General features: G+C 44.4%; 1 protein-coding gene across 1 annotated transcript; it reads right to left on the bottom strand.

The window, feature by feature from the left end:
* Positions 1-800: 800 nt before the first annotated feature.
* Positions 801-25,807, bottom strand: sox13 (SRY-box transcription factor 13; the record flags this gene model as incomplete). The annotated part of the gene is made up of 14 exons (XM_080846635.1): positions 25,611-25,807; positions 13,234-13,459; positions 12,913-12,994; positions 11,136-11,222; positions 10,845-11,017; positions 10,243-10,311; positions 9,892-10,003; positions 7,668-7,744; positions 7,323-7,482; positions 5,686-5,786; positions 3,958-4,066; positions 3,341-3,508; positions 1,464-1,683; positions 801-1,074 (listed from the first exon to the last, which is right to left on the bottom strand). The coding sequence occupies exons 2-14, from the start codon at positions 13,456-13,458 to the stop codon at positions 801-803; spliced, it is 1,857 nt and encodes a 618-aa protein (XP_080702761.1). The 5' UTR covers position 13,459; positions 25,611-25,807.
* Positions 25,808-26,472: the final 665 nt, after the last annotated feature.

Below are 26,472 nucleotides of genomic sequence, written 5' to 3'. Positions count from 1 at the left end.
AGCTTAAAGTTTATAACAGAAATTATAAAACCGTCTTGAATTCCATTCTTTTGCATTGGCATTAGCCATAGCATTTCAAATTTGAAACAAAAAGCAAACAAAACACAACAACATCAGCTGGGGACATTTTGATAAATCAGGACATTAAAATGAGAACTGTCATGGCTGGCCACTGGTTGTGCCCCTCTCTCAGATATATGTATGTCAGCTGCACCTGGTAGACCTCACAGTACACCGCGGATTGACATTTTGCTGTCAGTGCAAGATTCATATGATTGGGTGTGTTTGTGTCACATTTTGAGAGTGAAGGGGCGCGTGTTTGTGTGTGTGTGTGCCTTTTCTGAGAAGGTAGGGTTGTGTGTAATATAATTACTTACCAATAAATATAACTGTATAACTGCAACAGCCTCTCACACTTACTCAAGCTTGTGGTTTTCACACAGCAGCAGTGTTGGGTCATCTCCAGAGGATGAACTGACCCTAGAACAGGTCTGGCCCTGGTCCATTGTGGATCTGACCCTCCCAAAGTCAGCTGCCATCAAGGACATAAACAAAACACCTGCATAACTCCCCCCCCCCCCCATACCATGATCTCTTTCTTTGAGTGCCACTCAAAAAAAAACCTTAAAGCTCCCATATGTCCATGAATGTATAGAACACAAGAATCTTTTCTTCATGGGAGGCCTTAGAAAAAAATCAAAACAAAAACACACGCGCACAAACAAACACAAACAAATGTAAAACACACATGAACCTCCATACCCCCCTCCCACACCCCCCTCCCTCAAACCCACATGATTTCAGTCAGTGAGCACCACCAGCTCCCCCTCACTGCGCTCCCCTGCGTCGCTGTCCTCCCCCTCACTAAAGGGCTGTCTCTGGGCCTCCCTGGCTCCTCTCTGCCCCCCCTCCACCAGCCCCGCGTCTCTGCCCTGCAGCGTGTCCAGGTTCCGGGGAGGGAGGTAGTGCTCCAGGAGGGCGGAGTGCAGCGGCAGCGTCGCCATGGAAACCGCTGTGCCGGAATACTGGCTGTTACTGGGGGCTGCGGGATAGTGGAGCTGTTGCTCTAATTGGCTGCAGGGGAGAGGAAGAGGAAAGTGGATGGGTGCTGTGTGTTCACTCCTAATAGGTGAGTCATTTAGTAGTACCATTAGACTGGCATGGAAGTCTACAGAACAGATTGTATACCTGGTACACTAGCTGGTGGCCAAGTGTGAGTGTGTGTGTGTGTGTGTGTGTGTGCAGAGGGGGGCAGATTTGTGGACTGGATGGTTGGTGGGTGGTATTCTTGATTGAGGAGGATGATTGATTGGGCAATGGTTAGTATTAATCTAAGGGGGCAGAGGGTGTATGTAGCTCAGATCAGAGGGTTAACCCACGCCTGAAGTAGATTACTGAAGATGGGTACAGGCAGCTCACCTAAGGCTGAAGGGGAAGTGGGAGGAGATGGGGAGGGGGCTAACCTGGCGGGGTAGGTGCCACGGTGCTGCTCCTGCCGACGGCTCTTCATCATGGCCTTGTACTCGCCCACGCGCAGGCGCCGGCCCTCCACGATGCACGTCCTCTTGGGCCGTGGCTTGTACTTGTAGTCTGGGTAGCGCTCCAGGTGCTGGCGGCTCAGGCGCGCCTGCTCCTCGTAGTACGGCTGCTTCTCCTGGTTGGACATGGACTTCCAGCGCGTGCCTGCAGGGGGAGACAGACAGCCACGGATGTCAGAAGGGGGGAGACATGCATGGGCCAGGCTTTCACAGCTAAGGGCAGGTGGCTTTGCATAGTCAGTGGCTAACAATTGAAGTGTCATCTGGTTACACTGCAAAGCAGTGAAGCTTGGTAAGAGAGAAAGGGAGGAGATGGAGGAAAGAAAAAGCAGAGGGAAATGGAGAAAAAAAAAACACTGAGAAGGTTGAACAGAGAGAAGAGGAGAGAAAACGACACGAAACGAGACGGGGGGAAAAAAGAACGAGATGTGAGGCCAGAGAGGAAAAAAATGAGTTAAAAGAGAGAAGGAATGAAAGAATGAAGAGAGGGAGAGGGAGAAACTGAAAGGATAAGATTAAGAACAAGAGAGAACAAAAACAAAAAAAACTAGGGAAAGTAGGGACTGGGCATGTAGCGTGAGTATTTTAAGCAGAGCACAATGGAAAGGAATGTCAGTGTTTTCTCAGAGGAAAAGGAGGAGGGAGGAAAGCGAGGGAGGAGGAGGAGGAGTGTTGTTTTCCTGCGGCTGGGGAGGCAGGTGGCAGCTCCAGCCTTGTGCCTGCCTGGGCCACAGGATCAGCAGGTGACACACCCCAAACAAAGGCACACTCTCTCACACACACTCTAAGACTGGCTCACTCTCTCACACACGCTTTAAGACTGGCTCACTCTCTCACACACACTCTAAGACTGGCTCACTCTCTCACACACACCTTAAGACTGGCTCACTCTCTCACACATGCTTTAAGACTGGCTCACTCTCTCACACACACTTTAAGACTGGCTCACTCTCTCACACACACTTTAAGACTGGCTCACTCTCTCACACACACCTTAAAAGGCACCCAGTGCAACTTTATATAAACATTCAATGAAAAATAAACATTCAATTTCTAGTCTTTTTTACATGTAGTAAGTTTCAATAACTCCATACCATTACATATCGACATTCAAGGAGCAAAGATGAGACGTCGTTGTGTGGTGAAAAAAAAGTGTAAAAAAGACTAGAAATTGAATGTTTATTTTTAAGCCTCGAAAGTTGCACTGGGTGCCTTTAAGACTGGCTCACTCTCTCACACACACTTTAAGACTGGCTCACTCTCTCACACACACCTTAAGACTGGCTCACTCTCTCACACACACTTTAAGACTGGCTCACTCTCTCACACACACCTTAAGACTGGCTCACTCTCTCACACACACTTTAAGACTGGCTTATTCTCTCTCACACACACTTTAAGACTGGCTCACTCTGAGGAACTGACAACAAAACACATCTTGTTTTTATCCATACATGCTGAGCTTGTGAATACATATTTGAAAAATCCAAGCGTTACCATCGTTTTCTAAAGAAAAGTCATAATTTTCATTCAACTAGTGTTGCTTTGAGTGGTAGCAGTGTTTGCGTGTTTGAGTGTGTGTGTGTGTGTGTGTGTGTGTGTGCGTGCGTGCTTGCATGCGCATGTCATGTGTCAGCATATGTGTATGTTCAGTTATGGAATCAAGCAAAGTAGTCTTTCAAACCTGTCTACCTGTCAATCAGTCAGACTGTTTACCTCCTCATCCTGTTCCTGCCTGACGGTCTGCATAAGATGCGTGAACACGTCCCCTCTTTATCTCCTAACACCCCTATCCTACTCACCCAGGATTTTGCTGATGCTGGAGTTGTGCATGTCTGGGTAGGCCTGTAGGATGCGTCGGCGCTCGTCTTTGGCCCACACCATGAAGGCGTTCATGGGCCGCTTGATGTGTCCAGAGGGGGCCGTCCGGCTCTCCCCCATCCCCCCCAGGCCAGACATGGACATGTGCCCTGCAGGACAACACAGAGACATCCTGCCACTCAACAACTGAAGTCAATCACTCCTACATGTATCAGCATCAGTTTCCCCTGAGGTGGATTCCCATTTTGAACCTTAGAAGTACTGTTATTATATAAGAATACTTTTGAAGAAATATGTTCAGTCCAATGAAAATACAGTGACATGCTCATAGAAACGGGACAAAAGCTGCTGGTGTATAATTAATATTGTATCTGCTCGTTTGCTGTTACTCGTCAAAGTGATATAATTATACTGTCAGTGTTTGTAAAAGCAGTTTACAATCACAATCACATACTGCCATCGTGTCCCCACAGCCGTTGTTTATCATGCAACTTAACTTCACATGTACACACAGCACCCTACAGGAACCCAAAGGAATGCATGGCCAGAGAGCCCAAAGAGGAAGCGTTAAATAAAGGGGGGGTTTGACGGGCCATACCTTCGGAGTCACTGCAGATGAGGTCCTCCCCGGCCCTCAGCACCTGTCGCTCCGAGGGCCGCTCCGAGGGGGTCAGGCGCTCACCCCGCGACCCTTCCTTGTAATCACCCTGGAACAGGCACCAAGGGCGAATTTCAACACGGCTTAAAACCATACGGGATCACAGCGTGACCACACACAAAGGCCACAAACCACAAACTTTATATAGGTATACAAGAAGACAGAGAGAGCATGCATACACCCACATTCTAACTATATATATATATATATGTAAATATATGTACAGGGACTGAGGGAACTTTCCATACTATGCACCCTTCTACTACTATACATAGCCCTAAATGTGATCCAGTAAACATCATTAATCAGCATTTCAGTCGTATGGAAATCAGACCTGTGCGCTACTGGTATTACCGTGCCACCACATTTGAATCAAATCAATCACAATATTGAAAACATGAATGAGGAACTGAAGCACGGAAATTAGTTCCAGTTTCCCAACACGGGGAATACCCCGTGAATATCCTGTGTCATGGTGTGGTCGTGCTACACGCATAAATGTCTCAGGAGCGGAATGTGTACGAACACGCCAGTGAACACGAAGCCCTTAAAAAAAGGGTGGGACCAGGCACCAGAAGAAAAGGGTCAGAGACAAAAGATTAACAATGCTATTTCTGACAAAGGAGGGGGGAATGACTGGCATATTTGCGGGCTGCGGATGTGTGGGGCTGAGAGGGTAGCAGGTAACAGGTGTCTGAACATCAAAAATGAGCCCTACAGTATGTTTGGGCCGATAGCACTACATAAATGTGGGGTGTGCCCCTGGGGGGGGGGGGTGGCATGGGTGTGTGAGCATGTACATGTGATGTGTGTATAACTATTTGTGTACGCACTGTGTTTGTGTGCGTATACATGTGTGTGTATACATGAGTGTGTGAGTGTACATGTGTGTGTTTGTGCATGCAAGTGTGAGTGTGTGCAATTGTGATGTGTGCGAGTGTGAGTGTGTGAGCTTTAGTGTTTACATGAGTGTACATGCGTGCGTTCGTGCGAGTGTGAGTGTGTATGTGAGTGTACGTGTGTGCATGCGAGTGTGATCGTGTACATGAGTGTACATGCATGCACGCAAGTGTGAATGTGTATGTGAGTGTATATGTGCGTGCATATGTGTGTGTACGTAAGTGTGCTTGCGAGTGTGTTCGTGCCTGTGGGCATGCGTGTGTGAGTGTGCGCTTGAGTGTGTGTGAGTGTGTGTGAGTGTGAATGTGTCCGTGTGTGTGCCTGAGTGTGTGCGTGCGTATGTCCACCTATGAACATGAGTATGAGTATGAAACATGTTTATTTGTGTGTATGGGTGTGGGTGTGTGTGGGTGCGCACATGCACAATGGTGTGATCATGTTGGGCAGAAATGCTGGTGGGACTGGTGGGTTCAGTGTGTGTGCGTGTGTGCGTGTGTGTGTGTGTGTGTGTGTGTGTTTGAGAGAGAGGCTCTGGCTGGTTGGGGCAAGGGGTGATGCCTGTGAAGGGAGAGAGGGGTGCGTTGGGGGCCTCAGCTGTAAGTATGAACAGAGGCCTGGTGACAAACGGCCAGCTCCAGGTGCCCTCAAGAAACCTCAGCTGTGACACGAGGAGTCTCTTCGTGTGTGTGTGTGTGTGTGTGTGTGTTTAAGAGAGAGAGAGGGAGGGTGTGAAGGCCACTGTCGGAGTTTTTTAAGATGTTGACTCACCGGCCTGATCGTGCCGTCTCTCTCCCGCTCTCTCTGACCCCTGAGCAGCTGCTGTGCCTCCTGGATAGCCTGTGTCACCATGTCCCCTTCTCCCAAGAAGTCTGAGGAGAGAGAGAGAGAGAGAGAGAGAGAGAGAGAGAGAGAGGGATAAAGAGAGGGAGAGAGAGTTTTTAATGTGAGGGCTCAAGTGTTCTCCTGAGAGGATGTCTTTGTTACAAACAAACAAAAGCTGGAGAGAAAGAAAGGAAGAAAGAAAGAAACAATGAAAAAAGAACGAAAGAAAGGAGACAGATATAGAAGGAAAATAAAGACATGTCAGGGCTTTAAGTGCTGAGGGAATAATAAAAGAAAGCCAGCGAGAGAAAGGACTACAGTGAGAGGGGGGAAAAGAATCCCTTGGGGTTGGACGTGCCCATGTGAAAGGAAAAGAAAGAGAGGAAGAGATAGTGAGGGGGGGGTGAGGGAGAGAGAAATACTGGGAGAGAAAGAGAGAGAGAGAGAGAGAGAGAGAGAGAGAGAGAGAGAGAGAAATAGAAAGAGAGAAAGCACGATAGAGACAAAAAGGAACACAGAAGGCCTGGAGGCTTGGTGGAGCTTAGTGCAGAGGAGGAGGAGGGCGCATAAGGAGGTGGTGACACATTCTTCGAGGCCCTCCGGCCCCCCTGGGCAGCACTGGGAACAGGTTCGACGGCGCGGATGGGTACCCGCCAAACGGCACGGCAGCTCCAGTTTCTAAACCACGAGGAGGAGTACCCCATCGTCCAGACCAGCAGCTGCAGTGCAGACCGCCAACCACCCAACACCTACTACAGCAGCACACCAGCCATACACTATCCATAAACATCACATGGCCACTACACACTAGGCAACATCTCAGTATCGCTGAATGACAACCTGATGTCAGCTGACATTACTGATTCCTTCCTTTTGTAGGTCCCTAATTAACATTGTAACTGTGAACCTCACCCCAAACTGCATACCAATGCAAATCACAAACAACAAAGAGGTCGTGGTTTGGGAGCACTATGGCAAGAATGACAGAGGAATTCTGTGTCACTTCTGCACAAACGCACACACACACAGACACACACACAGACACATGCACAGACACACGCACAGAGACACACACACACACACACACACACACACATCTCAGATATCTCAAGGGCAAATTCAGGAGCCTTGCAACTGTTGCTGGGAAGTTTTTCTTGCAGTTCTTTTCCACCATGTTCTCAACAAACCCCTACTGTCACGACATAGAAACGAGATGACAAACCTGCACCTGAGTGAGAGATGGAATAGCTTGGCTTCCTTTGCGTGTTCGTCAGTCATAAACGGAGGTGTTGCTGACAGGTGTGAATGACTATGTGTGTTTAACCAAATCTATATTTGATTTCATGGACACGGACCAGGGAATGTTATTCTTGTGATCTGACTGGAAAAACTAGGTTTTGCTCCAAATCTATGCTATCTCTTCAGAACATTTATTTGATTCTCCAGGGTTAAGTCCTTAATGCTAAACTATGGCCATAAGATAAGCTTAAAGCATATACCACTAGATACCAGCACAAATGTTGTACGCCCACGTGGGTGTGTATGTGTGTGCGTCTGTGTGTGTGTACACCTTGCGAACATACTCAGGCTGAGGGGTGCACGCTGGGGGCTGGGTGGGAGCTCGCGGTGCCGGTACCCCCCCTGCAGGTGTGCGGAGGCCAGCTCCATGGCCTGAGGGCTGGGGGTCTTCCCCACCTCCAGCCCCTTGGGCTTGGCTGTCAAGTTCAGGGGCTGGGTACTCTCCTGTGGCACAAAAAGAGGAGATATCAAACCAATGTTGACAACAGAGAATGCTGAACACGCACAATAAGACACAAACTTGAAACAGATCCACCAACATGGCATGGCAACTACCACTATTAAATAACGCTTCGCTAACCCGTGTGAATCAAAAGTTAAATCACCCAAGGAGAACCGCGGTAGGCTACCTGTCGAAACGCTGTGCCACTGGACCTTTTCATGGACGTGGTGTGTGGACTTGAGAGGAGAGGCATGGTATATTCCACTGAGGACAGGGAGACAGAAGCAGACATTCGTAACCTGAGTTTAATGTTAATACCAAAAAAAGATGGGATACTAATACAAATATACTAAAAAGACAAACCTAAGAAGAGATTGTTAGTCACACACAAATATATACACACACACACACACACACACACACAAATACAAATTCTCACACACAAACAGACATACACAAACTGGGACCAACTTTCAAGAAACTATTGAGTGTGTACCAATGAGGGAGCGATCAGTAATACGGTGTCAATAAGAACAACAATACAGCTGCACACAGCTAAATTCACCGTTACCAAGAGATGGCCTTGGGCTGCATGAGTTGATACTGGCTGGTTCACATACAAAAACATAGAAACAAAGGACCCTGTCTGTCTATTTATCTATACATGTATATATGCATCTATGTATCTATGTACAGTGCCACTTGAAAGTATGTGAACCCCTTGAGGACTTAAGCGTTTTCTGTTGTTTTACCATGATTTTTCATTTTTTTATCACCAATTTTCCATAGATGAAATGTCAGGTTTATGTTTATCATTTGCATGTACTTGTTTAGAGGAAATAGTTTGAGAAGCTGAAAAACTACATGAAACATGGAATTAGTCCATTTCAAAAGTAAGTGAACCCCCAGATGAATTGATAAAGTCAAGCAGGTAACAGATTCAGTGAAACTTATTTGGGTGAATAATTAGTCAATTGAGCAAACCGATCATCTGAGACATCCTTAGGGAAAGGTTTGGGCCATACAGATTAAAAGAGAGAGGAAACCAACCAAACTACTGTAGTGCCAAGGTGTACCCACACAGATCAACAATGCAGAGAGGAAACGAGATATCCGAGAACATCAGGAAGAAGGTACTGACAGCCCATCAGTCTTGGGAAAGCTATAAGACCATCTCCAAAAGATCCCAGCTCCATCCATCCATCCAAGACAAATAATTTTGAAATGGAGGGTATTCAACATGACCGCATCTCTGCCTAGAAGTGGACGCCCATCAAGACCATCACCAAGAAGCACCAGAAGAAGAATAAATCAGGTAAAAGTCAACCCACACATCACCTCTAAAGAGTTTCGGACTTCTCTGGCAGCATCTGGAGTAAATGTACATGGGTCTACAATCAGACGAAAATTGTTGGTTTTGATCGTGACAAAATAATTCTATCTCGGACTCATCTGTTTAAAGAAGGGACTTCCAGAAGGCCTTTGGTTTATCCAAGTACTCTCGGGCAAAGTTGAAACGGGCAGTTTTGTTCTTTCTTGAGAGCAGAGGCTTCCTTCTAGCAACCCGATCATGAATGTCATGTCTATTCAATTTTCGTCTGATTGTAGACCCATGTACATTTACCCCAGATGCTGCCAGAGAGGTCTGAAACTCTTTAGAGGTGATGTGTGGGTTGACTTTTACCTGATTTATTCTTCTTCTGGTGCTTCTTGGTGATGGTCTTGATGGGCGTCCACTTCTAGGCAGAGATGCGGTCATGTTGAATGCCCTCCATTTCTAAATTATTTGTCTTGGATGGATGGATGGAGCTGGAATCTTTTGGAGATGGTCTTATAGCTTTCCCAAGACTGATGGGCTGTCAGAACCTTCTTCCTGATGTTCTCGGATATCTCGTTTCCTTTCGGCATTGTTGATCTGTGTGGGTACACCTTGGCACTACAGTAGTTTGGTTGGTTTCCTCCCTCTTTTAATCTGTGTTGCCCAAACCTTTCCCTAAGGATGTCTCAGATGATCGGTTTGCTTAATTGACTAATTAAGCACCCAAATAAGTTTCACTGAATCTGTTACCTGCTTGACTTTACAAATTCAGCTGGGGGCTCACTTACTTTTGAAATGGACTAATTCCATGTTTCATGTAGTCTTTTGGCTACTCAAACAATTCCCTCTAAAAAAAGTACATGCAAATGATAAACATAAACCTGACATTCCTTCTATGGAAAATTGGTGATGAAAAAAATGAAAAATCATGGTAAAACAACAGAAAACTCCTAAGTGGTCAAGGGGTTCACATACTTTAAAGTGGCACTGTATGTGTGTGTTTGCCTCTTTGCATATGTGTGTGTGTGTGTGCGTGTGTGTGTGTGTGTGTGTGTGTGTGTGTGTGTGTGTGTGCTTGCATTCTAATCCTCACCTGGCTTGCAGGGAATGGGCTGGATAGGGAGCCCCATCTGAGCCTCGGAGTTGACGGGCATGGCCTGGGCACTGGGGTGGAAGGCGGGGATCATGACGTACGGCATGTTCACCTGCTGAGACAGACAGCACAGCACATATACACACATACTCTCTCACATATGCCACCAAAGCTCCTCAAACAGTCACTAACATCATTACTTACTACGTTAGAACTGATGAAGAGCATATAGGCTATTGACTGATGCTATCAGGACTAAATAGAGTGCAGATGATCATGATGTGATCGGTGTGTGTGTGTGTGTCTGTGTGTCTGTGTGTCTGTGTGTGCGTGCGTGCGTGTCTCTCTGACCTGGATCTGCTGCTGCAGAAGGTTGATCTTGTGCTGCTGCTGGATCAGCTGCTGCTGCTGCTTGGCGATCTGACACAGAAGTCACACAAACAAACACGTCAGTAAGATGACAGCTTAGTGTCTGTGTGTCTGTGTGTGTGTGTGTCTAGCTGTGCTTGTCTACAGGCAGAGTGTGAGGAGTGTGGGCTTTGTACAGATGCTAGCGCGCTGGCAGGCTTTCCAGCTGCACTGTAGCCACTTTGCTCTGCTCTGTGTGGCAGGAGTGTGTCAGAGGTAGCTAATGGAAGTGCTAACTCTGCGGGCGAGCTGCCAACTAGTCAGGGCCTTGTTCTTCTGCTCAGAGCAGTAGGTGTCAGACATGTACGTGACATGACAAAGGAGCGCGATGGATTAATCTGCAAGGTGTGTGTAGTGGGAATGAATGTGGTATGCATTTGAGGTGTGTGTATATATATGTGTGTATGTGTGTGTATGTATATGTGTGTGTGTGTGTGTGTGTGTGTGTGTGTGTGTGTGTGTGTGTGTGTGTGTGTGTGTGTGTGTGTGTGTGTGTGTGTGTGTGTGTGTGTGTGTGTGTGTGTGAGTGAGGGGAGTGCTCCAACCTGCTCCTGCTGCTGGCGGGCCAGCTCCATCTGCTGCTGCTGTTTCTCCAGCAGCAGTGCAGCCATGTTCCTCTGCTCAGAGTGAGCTCCCAGCAGCTGCTCTCTCAGGCCCGACAGCTGGTTTATCATCATCAGCAGCTGCAGCTCCTTCTCAGCTAGGCTATGCGGTGTGCCTACACACACACACACACACACACACATACATACACACAAGAAGGAAATATTAACAGCCAGGACAAAAGATACATTTCAAAGACTCCCGAGTGTGAGATGTGTTAAATTTCACGTCACCTTGGAGGCTACTTGAACCTGGTGAGCGTCTATCCAGGAGCCTCTCCCTCCAGTCTGAGTTTAACAGCTTCTCTATGGTAGGAATTGCTGAAGGGCAGGATGGAGAGAGAGAGAGAGAGAGCGAGAGAGAGAGAGAGAGAGAGAGAGAGAGGGAGGCTAGGGTCATGTGGTGTCAAGGTACTTGTGAAGTCGTAGATGGCAATTGGGACTCGACTTGGACTCTTTGGGGACACGGGTTTGGACGCTGATGCAGACTTGAACACTGGGGACTCGAGACTCAACTCGGACACGAGGTTTAGTGACTTGACTACAACAATGGATGTCATAATAGCAGGATGAACACAGAATAGGAATTGCTAAGTCCTTGTTTGAATTAATAATGTAGCGTCCAGTTCTATTATATTCGGTCGGATAGAGACCTCAAAACATTCCTCCTGTGCATGTAGAACTATAATCTGTCTTTATCATCAATTCAATCATCAATCATCAAGAAGGCAGACTTGTGAAACAATTCTCAACCTTTTAAAAATGAGTTGTTCTAGCTTGCGTTGTACATGAGTTGCATTACACAATTTTCCCCTTTATATATGGTGATACCTTGACAGGGGCAGGTACAATGCCTTGCAATAGTCTTCATTTTCTGTTATTTTACAACCTATCTAATGGCCCTTAGACTGAATTATTTCTATATCCAGCAGGTGATCTACTTGAGATCTGAAGTACTCATATCTAATATGAAGTACCTACTTATGATCAGTTATGGTCAAATAAGTGGCACCTCTGTATCATTTGTGAACCATTTGTGTAATCTGTCTCAATCTGAAATTGAAAGCAAAGGGGGAGGAATACATATGCAAATATTATATTTAAGTTTTTAATTCATTTATTTTTAATGTTAGCAGATAAATAACTTCTTTGCCTATGGAAATATACTAGAACATAAATATTCATATAAAAATACTGATTGGGAAAGTATGTGTAAGAATCTTTTGTAATTGAGTAAATAGTGATGACACCGCAGGGGGTTTGAAGGCACTGTGGCACTGTGGTTTAATGTCATACGTAGTAAAACAGGGTGGGTGGATTTTGCAGAAGGTCATGCACAGACGGGAAACAGTAGCGAAGGGGACTGGCCAGAACTGTATTTTAAAAATGTCACATTGGCATTGGAAAATTCGATAAACCTTTGAAATAAAGACTTGTGATTTTGAAAATGTAGCAACTTTAAATAGTGACTCTAAAGTATTTTCTATTCAGCAGAGGTTCATCTACAATAATATGCAAGCTATACGCATGCCAATATTTCTAAAATAAAACATACTATGAGGAATAGTTTGGGGGATTTTTGTTCTGGAATATGTAAGACTTTTTGTAACATTTACTGAAACCTCCACACCAACTACAGTATACATGTATAAGTGAAAATGAACAGCTAAATTAACCTTACTTGAGACATGTTGTCTCTTATGTTAACAAAACCTCCTTATACATGCAAACGCCAGTGGTACTTCTTCACAGTAATATTCACACTTATCATCCAGTTAATCCTCAGGTGGACCAATTATTCAAGGTTCTTAAAGGTTCTTTAAGGTATCTGATAAAGTGATGTGAAATTTTCCAGTCAAAACTGACCTAATTTCTGATTGATGCCAAAACTCCAGACTCCACCCCCCTTACTTCAGTATTTCTTAACGAAAAATCTCATGGAGACAGGTGAACAGTGAGGTCAGACTGCTCTATGTGTGCAAGATCTGTGTTCAGTTAAGCCACAACTTACCTTCACTGCCATTGGGCTGGGCACCCTGTCGCCCAAAGCTCCTGGTCACCCCCTGCTCCTGTTCTCTCAGTGGAGAGACCTCCTGGAAGGAAGAGAGAATTGGTCTGAGGACTAGTCTCACCTCCTCGACAACCCAAAACTGCTTTCATTTGTTTGTTTGTTTTAGTGAATGATTTGCTAAAATTTAGAGAGGTAATCTATGTGGTGTGTGGCCCTAGCTTTCGAAACGCCGCTAAGGAATATATACATTGCCTAGTTCTCTTATGACCAATTCGCACTGATGGTTGAGACATGCCATGATAAGAAAACAAGCGTTCATACTGAGGTTGGTGGACGGCTGGGGGGTGTAGTTTTCTCATCCGTTTGTTCAACGGGCAGTGGAGAGGACCAATTCTCTATCGGAGACGAGCGCTGAGGTTCCCTCCCCTCATCGACAGCTCCGCCCCCACCGCTCGACTCCTCCTCCTCCTCCTGCTTGATGCTGACGCCCACCATGGTTACATCACTGGCGTAGGGACGCAACGCGGGAAGGCTGGGCTCGCACATTCTGGACAGAGACAGGAGCAGAGAGAGGGAGAGACTGAGCTTAAAAACACAGAAGATGGTGCTGGCATGTATCTAAATTCTAGATCTAATGCCCTGTTCATAACATAAACAGAAGTCAGATGAAAAGAGAAAAAAAGAAAGAAAGCAGGAAGGTAAGACGGAAGGAAGGAAGGAACTGAACAGACTGACATTAAGTCAGAGATGGAGACAGACACACAGACACACACAGAGAAAGATAGAAAACAAAGATTGAAAGAAAAAGCTATTGAATTGACTAAAATTTTGCTCAATGCAACACAGCTTTTACGACCAAGACCAGGTAGATGCAGAACTGCAGTGAAGCTTGTGCAAGAAAGTGAGGAGTGAGACACCTAGGTGTAACCGTGCCTTGCCCACTGCCAAGGTTGACACCATGGCTAATCGTCTCCCCTATCAGCGGTCTACTTGTTCTCTTATCTCATAATGACGGCCTGCCATTTTGGCACGGCCTCCCAATCTCATCTGGCCAAAGGGGTTTTGATTCACAGGCAGGCTGCTTTGTATGTTCAACAAAAGAGCGCTGTAGATGGGAGACATTGGCAGTTCCCAATCAGAACGCTTTCAAGTAACACCGCAGACCAATAGAATAAATAGTCCACAGAAAAAAAAATAAGAGGTGAATAAACTGTAGTAAACTTTATCAAACCTTAGTATCCCCCTCCCCAAACTGACACACAAGAGGAAAGGAAACAAGCCAGAAGAAGGGAACAAGTCTCTCTCACAAACACACACACACATACCCGTATATATATAATACATACATATGTGTGTGTGTGTGTGTGTGTGTGTGTGTGTGTGTGTGTGTGTGTGTGTGTGTGTGTGTGTGTGTGTGTGTGTGTGTGTGCAAGAAAAAGAAAAAAGTGAAATCCATTGTTGCCAAGAGGGAACAAAGGAAGCGTTGAACAATGGGCATGAGGAGGACAGCAGTGGCCAGCCACAGGAAGCTCGCCGGGTTAACAATGTGTGCGGAATGTGCCGACAGAACGCTGCCTCATAGCTCGCGCCGCCGCTGGGTGACCCAAGGGCGATTCCAACTTTTTGGTTGTATTAATGAATTAATAAATTTATCAGCATTATGTAAACCCAGCGGTGTTAGGATTACTGTGCGCTCCCGAAAGACCAAAGACCTAAAGATGAATGCTCTTACAGCCTGCGCCAAGGTAGCCTGGTGAAGCTTTTTACTCGTCAGCCTTTGGTTATCATGGCTGAAGCGCATGCTAATGAATGGTTTGCCTAAACAATAACAACAGTGGTCCACTGTTTACGCATGGATGTGCCTTAACCCCCATCTCCTCTTCACACACACACACACACACACACACACACACACACACACACACACACACACACACACACACACAATTATTGCAATTCTGCAGAAGAAGACAGGTGCCATTCCGAGACTTTCGCCTGATGTCACTTCGGAATGATGGTTAAGCGACCACCCACTGACACTCACAGCAAGCCAAAAACAGACTGGACCCTAACACTCTAAATTACCATGTTAACACAGCCTCATAAATGGTATTTGCAGACACTGCAGACTTGACAGGTCAAACATAAAACAAGTAAGGACATACCTGGCATCCCTGCTTGGAAGACACTGCGCAATCAAACTAATACTGAACACAGCCAACAAGTGGACCTCAAACAAAAGCACAGCTTCTCTTTTCGTGTGAAGAGATAACTTAGTAAAACTGTAAGCCACAAGGACCGAAGCTCTCTTAACTAAAGATAAACTTACCCTGAAGATCATGGTCAGGGATTTTCGTAAGGCAATATGGCTACTTTTGATAAAAAAAAGTAGATAAACAGGAAGACAGACGTCACGGGGAACTATAAACAAGCAACAAAACAACATTAGCATGCCACCCGGAGGATCAGATAGCATCAGGTCCAGCAGCTCATGCAATTTCTTAACCGAAGCACCATGAAATTCTAGTATGTGCGGCTTTTTGTTGTAAATCGTATTCCTTTTCCTTCTTCCTTCTATTTCTTACACAAACAATAGATGACAACTGTCAACGACCTATCAGACTGCTAAGGTCACTGGACATGCCAAGGCACAAGTAGCCTAGATAGTTAATTGTCACTATTCGTGGACACAGACAGATTTGAGAACACGACTAGCCTATAAGCAAAAAGTACTTTTCTTGATTCTCATCATAGATGACAAAAACACAAAAATGTAACTACTTCCCAAGCTTACACCTCAGATAAGTTTCACACTTGATTGATGTGCGCCTTGCGACCACCGTTCCAATCACGAGATAGCGATAGGGACGTGTGACCCAACCTGTCAGTGCAGCATCCCACCACGCCTGAATATCTGTGATCTGAGACCAATCAGCTTCTGAAAATGGGCCACATCAGCGATTCACAAATCAAACCTGAGAGAGAGAGGAATCAGCAACTAGTGTTTACAAACCTGCAGAGCTCACGATTGGCACGTGTCCCACATGCCAAGACCGTAGAGCTCACGGTTGACTGCCAAAGTCGGTGGCTGGGGATGCAGGTCATGCTGCTGCAGTGCGAGGAGATGGAATGAACACACACTTGCATGAACACACGCTGTGGTGCTGATGTCTGTGTCACCGTGTGCTGAACTGACCTTGAGCGGGAGCTTTTAACAAGCCATAGCATAAGCATTTGAATAAAAAGTTACCACTCACTGAGACCCCATCCCACTCCTGAGCTACGCTTGACTGATAACGATCTAACTTCGCAGTGCAGCCATATACACAAGGGCTTGTGTGTACCTAAGAGCCTGTAAGATCAAACAGTGTTTTTTTTTGTTTAGGTTTTTTTTTTACATACAAAATAGAGTGCCAATGGCAATAAGTTCAGCTAATTCCTAGAGATCTTGACAGCCAGGAGGACATGAGGCTTTTAAAGAGGAAATGCTGCTGGTTTGAAATCTAGACAGAGGCACTGTTTTTGTGTTTACTTGTATGGGATGGATAACAGGATATAAAAAATATAATTGACAAAATTATTCAAATGCTGCTCACACTATGCATTGTTCAAGTTATTCCACCATGTATGACAATACTGTGACTTTATAAAATTGACCATGGTCATTAACTTAAAGCAGCATTATGGGCACAAACAAAAAACATGTAATGTTTATCTATGTACAATCCCACAAGTTTTATGTCTTTTATGTTATTTTTTGTTTTGTTTTGTTTCCTGTTTTTCTCTTCCGTTTTTCTTTCTTATTTTCTATGTTCCATTGTGTGCTCTGTAAATTCAATGAAAATCTAAGTGATAAAAAAAAAGCAGCATTATGGAGTTTTGGTCCAGAACTAGCTGGGTACCTACAGAAAAAGTATGCAAAATCCTGAAAACACCACCAACCCTCAGTTGGCTTGGTAGTTGGTACCATGCTAACTGGCGTATTTAGGAGACATTGCCAACAATGTCGTGCTATAAAAGGCTTTCCTTCCATATTTGTGGGGTTTTTCAACCCAGACCACAAAACTACATAGTGCACAGCCTGGACGGCTAGAGGAAACGAAATGTGTGTTTATCGTTCATTCACATGACCATATGTCATCACAAATAATTTGAAGATCATACCAAAAGTAGTAGTTCATAAAAAACATACCTCAAAAAGAGGCAGTGTTGCTTTAAAAAGACACAAATGAACCAATAAAATGAATCCTGAATTGGAATTGGAGTTTTCCTGTTCTAGGGCGATGCTGGTCTTCCATAAGAATGACTGCCTACCAAATATATCAGAATATGATTCACACACAGACCTGCAAATTATGTTTTGGGGTGAAAGCCTGTAATCTGATCTATTTAGCACATAATTGGGACATTTCAATATGTGAACCTGAAAGAAGAAATAAAATAAGAATACAAAAAAATAGAATAAAAACGAGTAAGACGAAAACCTCATATTGTGCGATGTTGTGTGGCAAAAGAAACAATCTATGGATTAGCTTTCCTATTCAGAGTAAATATTTGAATAAACTCCTTCAAAGCCTTGCTTGTGTTGCATGGTTAGACAACTGTTGGAAAACTCCAGGAACTTATCCCAACCGGGAGGACAGAGGTAGCACAGTGTTCACAGGCTACACACGCGGAGGCACATTAATAAATGATCCACACAGATAAGGGACGGAGGAGACAAACAAACCGGTGTTGTGTTCTTTCTACTTTCAGTGTGGGCATCCCGCCAAAGACAGCAGTAGCAGGTGATAATGACACCATCTTTCCTGTTTGTTTCCTTGTGCTTACTGGGGGGGGGGACAGTCCCAAACATCCCCCATATAAACACAACGCCTTCATCAGGGATGCTTTGAATGTGAGGAAGCCAAAGGGAAAAAACAAAACAAACAAAAAAAAAACATGGGGATGCAAATGAACCAGCATCAGAAAGCACGCTTTACTATGTCCTGCTTAGAAATACGTCAACCGGAACCTCACAATGAGAGGTGTGTTGGTTTCTTAGGGGTGTAAAAAAAGGGTTTCAGGTGTTAACCCAAAATGGCTGTGGCACACGGACTTCTCTTCCAGACCTGCCACCGCCACAGGTCGGGCGATAGTGGACATGGATGATGCTGGAGATGCTGGAGGAGGAACACAGCAACGTAGTCCATTATCACGATCCTCGAAGTTAATACACAGTCAGCGTGCTGGACTGACCATCAGATTCCTTTAACTCATATTCAGTAGAGCAGATTGAGGCACAGCATCAAATGCAACCATTACAACAAAGACTCAGCACTAGGAACTATATAGTGTGCCTGTCCACAACCTCTCCACACACACACACACACACACACACACACACACACACACACACACACACACACACACACACACACACACACACACACACACACACACACTCTCTCTCAAATGAGAGATCACATGGAACTTGCCTAAATAAGATATCTGAATGAGTCGATGACACAACCCTGCTCTTCAAGACAAAAAGAGGGGGGGGGGGGGGGGTTGTGAGAGGGGAAAGAGAAGAAAGCACTGTAGCTCTGCTTCTTTTTCTCTTCATCTCTTTCTTCCTCTTCTTCTACCTCTTTTTTTCTCTTTCACTGCTTTTCAGAAACACAGGTTAAAAAGCAGGCTCCTTTTTATCCGGCGGCTGTGCAGGCCTGAAACAGCGCCGGCATTGTGAGGCAGAGCGAAAGGCTACTGTGGTATTTATCTGCAACACAAGAGCGGCAAGACGAGGGGGCTGGCTGAATGGGGCGAGAGCACAAAACACACTTAGAATAAAGAAAATATAACAAGAGAAGAGAAATAAAAGATGTTTGTGAAGCATCCCCCCCCCCCCCCCCACCTCCTTTCCCTCTGCAAAAAGCCTCCCTCCCTCCCTATTTCTGTCCCTTGAGGCAAGGAAACACAGAAGGCAAAGATACAAAAAAATGGTCAAAAGGTTTCTGAGGCCTCCACTGACACACTTCAAATATCCAATCTGGATTCAGAGAAGGACTCTTCTTATTGCTGTTATTTGTGTGTGTGTGTGTTTGTTTGGGTTGGTGGAGGGGTGGGGTGGACTTTAAAAACAGCTAATGGAGTTGGGGTTGAAAAAGCTCTGCAAAAGCTGTGACGTTGCCATGACAATCCTGGCCATCTCCTTTTGTCACAGTGATACAACAGGTAATTGTAATATGTCCAGGCAAGTACTATAGGACTGATCTCAATGGAGAGACTGGCAGAGATTACCTTTAGGTCTATACTAAACTCATTAAAAGCAAACAGCTTTTTTGGGATAGCCAAACCGCTAGCAACCGATATGACACCTGCGTAGGAGTTTGGTACCTTGCTAAAGAAAGAATGTTTATGTGTGTCAAGTTCAGTGTCACGTCCGTATTACTTATATTTTCATCCTTCGTTGTCGTTCAGCACATTATCATCATCATCATGATGACACATTTGTCTCTAAAGAGTAGCAGAGATCTAGTCACGATTTCCCTCATCAAGCACCCACCAGGGTCTGTGAAGATGAACAGTGAGGCTAAAGCTTTCCCCAAGTCATCTATATAGTTCCCCACTCACATTGTAGAGAGACAGAAATAGACAGAGAGAGCGTGAGCATCTGGATGTGTTCAACATAAGGCGTTCAAACACACACAAAAAAGAAAAGCACGAAGGCCTTCAAATGTTATAGAAAAAGAGGAACGGCGGTGTAGTAACGGCACGCCGAGAGGAAGGAGGTTGAAGCCTTCACCTTCCAGGACATCCTGAAGCCCCGACGCTCCTGCCCAGTCCACCCGCCACCTCACAAACGCCCTACCTCACACATGGACAGACGCTTCTCGAGCGTTCCCTCACTCCTGCCATCACAAACAGGATACACACTAACTCCACCAGCATGGAGCTGAGGTGGCTGGGGTCACAGGGGTAAGAGAGGGGGGAGAAGTAGATAGAGAGAGATTGAAAGACAGAGAGAGAGAGTGCGCAACGAGTAAATGTAAACGATGTCTCTGTCCAGACCAGCATGAAGATGTTTTCTGAGGAAAACAAACAGCCAAGCTTTGGAGAATGAATTGAATAAAATCTTGTACACATTAACAATCAGTTGTTAACACATTCATGAATATGGCACAATAAAGAGAAATACTATAAGTCATAGATTTAAGATCCAGAACTTTGTTTTGTTTTGTTTCAGATGAGAGCGTTTAGAAAATGTAACTTGCTTCATTCAAAAAAGAAAAGTTTGAGGAAAAAGTCAAACCTGAGAAAACAGAAATAACAAATGAAGATGAGGAAGAATCACAGACGCAACACACATTGCTTGTGTTTCTTCCTTCTCGGAGTTCATTTCCTACGCACTTTAGGTCCCTCTCTATCAGTCATGCAGCAGCTTAACCACAGTACCCCCAATCCCCATCCCCACCCCTCAGCCTGCAGCAGGTGCAGTGGGGTCCGGGTGGCGGAAACACTCAACACTCAACTCTATTTTACTACCTTGCTTCGGATGAGCACAAGCTGACAAACCCTTAGTATCCACATTGCATCAAGGGATTTGGTTCTCTAGGACAGACAGAGAAAAATAAATGATGACATGCGACTCTGCATCACTTCGCTGGTGCGTGAAGAGCGAGAGCACAAGCATGGCCTGGTGACAAAAAAGGCCACGGATGATCACGATTCCATACAAGAACTTCTAGAGGAATTTGCCTCTCTTTTCAGGCACTTCACTAGTTCTTTTGTCTAAGTGGAAAGGGTGGGCCACCTGTCAATAAGAGAAGTGGCCGAACCAGTTTTCTTTTTTCATTCATCATTTTCAAAAAACATAAAAATGTTATGACAAAAGGTCATTGCCCCACACCCACACCCACACACACACACACACACACACACACACACACACACACACAAAAGGACAAAAAGCACACAAAAAGAGACTTTTAGATCATATCCGTGGAATGCACGACTGACGCTACAGTAGGGACTTAAATATGCGTGAATATAAGTATGCGTGAAGTGAAAATAACACAAACACAAAAAGACCAGCAAATTGCACACTGCAAGGTTATATCGTGTAGTTGCCGTTATTGAGCACAAACCTGTTTGTGTTCCATTAAAGATGTGAGTTGAAGCTATGCAAATACATAGGGAGATGTTTCCTTCTTTATTTGCTCGCTTGTGAATGCTGCAGCTGTGTTCGCAGAAACTGTTGTGAATTATGCGAGGACTTTACAGTGTACATTTGTGTGGGAAGGAGAAGTGAATAAACAGATACCTGAATTACAGCGAGCAATGTCACACAACGCAAATGATGTTCAAACAAATCCGATGGGAATACAAGCAGGAAGGTCACTAAACATGATGTAAATGATTAGATGGCCAGTTTGTCTTTATCACCATGATACTTTATACAAAATGACCGCAGGGCACTCCAGAGAACAACTAGAGCAGCCTTTATGAAAGGGACTATTTTCCTCTTTTGAAAAAAGTGTCACTCAGCCAAACAAGAACTTCGTTGTCAACTTAGGAGTTATGAAATACAGTCATTTCATATAAGGCGCTTCAGATGTGTACGTATGACAGAAGGTGTTAATAAGACTGTACATCAATTAATTTTGACTGTTAGTATAATTTATTCAACTCCATGAGCATAAGGCTTTGTGAACACCTCTTAATAAATACAAGAGTGCTTAAAAAAATATAAGACATTCTGAGATCACATACAAGCAACACAAAACCTAAAGTAATACACTTAAAAATATTGCTCACTAACTAATGTCATTATTTATTAAGTTGTATTGGCAATATTGCCATCAAACTGCTTCCTTTTTGTGTGTAAAACTGGCATTCACACATCATAAGCATGATTAGTAAAATTACAATTAAGGTACAGCCATAACTCATGTAACACCATACATGGCTGTCAAAACTGTTGATTTAACCGTAGCCTGTGCTTGTTTAAAGCAGCTCTTATCTGAAAATCTGTCATCAAACATGAGTTGTCTCTTCTTACTTAATGCCAAATTGTGCCAACTTAACCCGAAACACGCCCTGTCGAAAACTTCTATGGTTGGTGGGAGAATCACATCAGTACAACATTCACAGAAAATGGCACACACCTTTGTACTGCTATTTATCTGTGTTAATCAGACATGGATCATACCACAGACCTGATATTAAAATAAGTCAAGCAATGTACAGAGCAAAAGATGGGTACCTATGTTAATTTATTTAAGGTCTAACCTATTTGATGGTTGCGAGTTTACAAGGCCTGCTTCCATTTTTTTTTTTTTTTATACAGGCAGATTTACTGCTCTTTTGGTAAGAGTGTAACAAAAGTAACCTTGCCGATTAGAATCTTGAATATGTAATTATAAAAATGCTTTTGATGGAAAACTGTTGAGATGCTGTAAATGCATCCTAAGTCAAAACTGTGAACAAACGGAGAGAAGTGATCTTTGAAAAAATGTTAACTTTTTAAAATGTAAACGTTTTTATGAAAGCTATTGGCCTTAAATGAGCAATTACCTCTCCAGCTCTACCTATTATATTAATATTAAAAATAAATAAATTAAAACTAGGGAAATGTGAAAATTAATAAAAAATCAGTACGCAGATGAAATGACAACTCTTCACAAAACTTCTTCCGAGCTACACACAAACATTTGCCAAAACTTTAACTACAAGCAAACAGCTTGAGGATAAATTGGAGCAGCTTACCTCATATAAATGACTGCGGACAGAATAATGTTGATTGTTGCTTCTCGTTTGTTCTCCTCTCACAGAAAATGGCTCTGTGAACATGTGGGCCATTCTTACGCCAGAAGCGAGTGTTTCCGCAGTACCCTAGTTCCATCTAAGGTGGGTTCGCCCTAAAAAGTGGGCAGGTGGAATGGGAACAGTGGTGGGTTGAAGGGGTGCTATACGAAGGGCTTTCAGAGTCAAAATTAAACCACACTCCAATCACGCCTCGTGACAAATACAGGGCAAAAATTAAATACCAAAGTGTCCGTTTCAGTTCTACTAGAGGTTCAAGGCCAACTCTAACCCGAGCTTTCGAAATGTGGGCATTTACATCACTTGCAAGTTGTGTAGTTCAGCCATACATCAAAACCAAGACTAACAGGTGTTATATACTTAGATATCATGATGAATTCTACTAAAAAACACATCTGTCAAAAGAAAGCCCATACCAGAGCCTTTTAGAACTCCTCTTAGATGGTTGTGATGGGGCCATGTAGACACAACAAAATACGAACACAATTACCTCAAACCCTTATGTGCCTTCAACCTTCTGCTGACCTATTTAGCTAAACTTTATACATCACCTTTACAAAACTTTGTATAGCCTTAGATCAGCGTACTACGGGTGATATTAATTCATTTTTTTTACAGGGCTTGTCTAGTCTAATCATTGAAGAATGCATAGAATTAAAACTACAATTGATTGATTGACAGATTGAATATAATCATTTTCAGGGATGTCACTGTACTTTCACCGAGGATTTCTTTGAAGTGCAATGGTAAAACAACGTGGTTTTCTGTCTGACATCCTTATTTAATCAGATGATGGCACAGGAATACAAAAATCACTGAATCTTACAGACAAACACGGCACTACCAATTATTATCAATAACTATAAATGTTTGCTCATATGACACACAACAATACTATGTAATCTTTAAATCAGACAGGCCTGGTCTCTGCAGTTGGATTATGTCAAACTGGAGGAGCAGTGACCGTCCACCTGACCAACATGTCTGAGATCTCCCCTCTACTTAATCAGATGTGGTGAAGTGTGCAGTAAGCTTTAAACTCGGATTCCTCTGAACCATGCTCCCTTTCAAAACACCTCTCCTCTCCTCACACACACACACACACACACACACACACACACACACACAGCTGTGCCCTCCACCTGAGGTTGAATGTCCCCCTTCACATTTACAGAGAACCAATACTAAATCAACACGAGGGTGGGGCGAGGGCAGTACAAATAGCAATCGAAGGCTCTGCATGCACCTTCACTGAATTCTGTGTCACCAAAAAAAAAGCAAGGGGCTTCTGAGACATCACTGGGAAATCACTGTTGCTCATGGAAGGTCCAAACAGAGATACGGCCCACAGGTTGAACTGAGTCACTTGGGAGCATGTCTGAATTGGACACGCCTTCCTGTGTCCCCACCATCCTGTGTCTCCCGGGCCGACAGACGTGGAGGACAGCCCCTTTCACCCGTTCAGTAAGGACAAGGCCCAGGCCTGCCTCACATAAAACCCTGCCACAATGGCGATGTGTGCGTGTGCATGTGTGTCTGTGTCTGTATGTGTGTGTGTGTGTGTGTGTGTGTGTGAGTGGGTGGGTGTCTCTCTGTGTGTGAGTGTCTGGGTGAGGGAGAATGTGAAGAAAGAAAGAAAGAGAATAAAGGAGTGGATGAACAGAGAGAGACAGAGAAAGTAGATGGAGATGAAGGTCAAGGATTCCCTGCTGACAGATAGCTTTGTGCAGATTCAGCCAGTGTGAAGCAACACACTCACATCCACTTTTACCAAACTTCCCCTTTTATAGAGCTGTCACTCGAGCCAATGTATGTGCTTCAGGTGCTGGGAGCAGCAACTGACCTTCACCTGGAGGATGGGCTCTGAGAAGCACCTCACTCAAATAGGGACAACACTATCCACACCAGACACACTTATCGCCGTCAAAGTCATCAGCAGCATCGTCCAAACCTTCACAATCAATGTACTATTTCTACGAACTTAGTCATCCTACTGCTCGGGTTCTTCTAAATATGCTTTGTGAGTCACACCAAAAGAGAGAAATATTTGATGGGCTTAAAGACAAGATCATGCCACGCTGGTTCTAGTGATTAGGGAAGAGTTTCTGTGAAGGTTCCCTGGTGCCTTTGATGACATCAGTTAGTTTTAAAGTCAGATAGAGAAAGGGGGGGGGGGGGGGGGGGGGGGGTTGTCACTGGCTAGTCGTCATCCAGTTCGAAAACTTTCAGATGTTACTTTGAGACCCGCATGCTGTTTACAATTGTGGAATGTTTCTCTTTCATTCAAACAGTCATTATATCAAATCACATCGAGAGTATTTCTCTAAGCAACAAGCGTTGGATGGCACTCTCCCATCCTAAACCCATGCGCCTCTGCGCATTGAGTTTCCAACTGTGCTGGCGAATGGACTGTCTGCCTGTCAAACGGTGCAGCTTTCTGTCAACGCGCCAGACCAAGAGTACCCCGCAAAACTAATTTTCCATTCAGCTCTAATGGTTGACAGACAGACTTTCCACATAGTTTAACACGGATCTTACAATAATAAACGATAAGAATAAACAATTTGTGAATGCCCGAACATGAACGGGCCAATTCTGTCGATATTCAGGAAGGCACCACAGGGTGTAACTGAGGAACATATACAATATTTTAGTATATTTACGGCTGAATATACAAGTGATTAATCGATTACGGTGTGGAAGACAACTGCTAGGAGCGAAAAGCACATAAACTGATGAAGCGCTCGCTATGGGGAGCGCAAGAAAGATCCCAGGTTTCGTAGCTCAGCTTCACGTGGAAAAAAGCAAACAAACAGCGTTGAATAAGTAGGCTAAGGCAAACAAATGAGGATTTGAAAACTTGCTTCACGAGTCTTGATTCTCTATACACTTACCACTCCAGAGAGAACCGTGCTGCCCAAACTTCTGCCTTCCCTCCAGCGCTTGTCAGCGAGCTCTCAGCCGCATGCAAATCGTGGACTATGGTCACAGCGAATCACGCTAACTGTCGGTAATAATCTCAAGCGAAGGTAACTGGACAGACGCTGATTGATCTCCGCTCCGTGAACTCCACTCTTACATCTCTCCTTGGTTCCTGCTTCTCCCTAGACTGCGAGTGACTTTCTCATGTACTATTCCCAACATTTTTCTCCTGCCATTCACCTCCCTCTTAAAGGGAAAGCACTGCATAATTCTCTCGTCGGTCGTCAGACACCTTGAGCCTGTTACGGGTTAGGAATGTAGAGGGGTACGAACCATGAGAACTATTTACATTAGTATATATTAATCTATGCCAGCACGATTTTTCAGTTAATAATAATGCATTTCACAGAACTTCCAGGTTGTCAGTCAAAAGGTAAATAACATCCCTAAATCACATTAACGCTGACTCATTTAAAAACTTATGGAATACATGATGACATCAAATGGAAACACATATAGTAATATTTAACTTATTTTTGGGAAACTTAACTACTGTAGCCTATGGTAACTCGTTAAAAAAAAAAAACTGTGCACCAACTGAACTTGAGCTGTCAGTCACACACAACCAAATGCTCCCAGATGGTTTGAAAGTGCTCATCCCAACAAGGGTAGTTAGAACATTGAGGTGACACTCTTAGCACTATGATGATATAAGCAGGCACATATGCAATTGAGGGCTCTGGCCTCCAAAGTGTTAAGGCTGGTGTTTTTATGTCTCTTTTCCTCTACCTCTCCCCTCTGTGCTCGCAGTGAGCCACTGGCTCTCGGGGTGAG

The sequence above is a fragment of the Sprattus sprattus genome, assembly GCF_963457725.1.
Source record: "Sprattus sprattus genome assembly, chromosome: 10".
Lineage (NCBI taxonomy): Eukaryota > Metazoa > Chordata > Actinopteri > Clupeiformes > Clupeidae > Sprattus > Sprattus sprattus.
The sequence above is the reverse complement of the archived record's forward strand: the minus strand, read 5'-3'. Positions and strand labels throughout refer to the sequence as shown.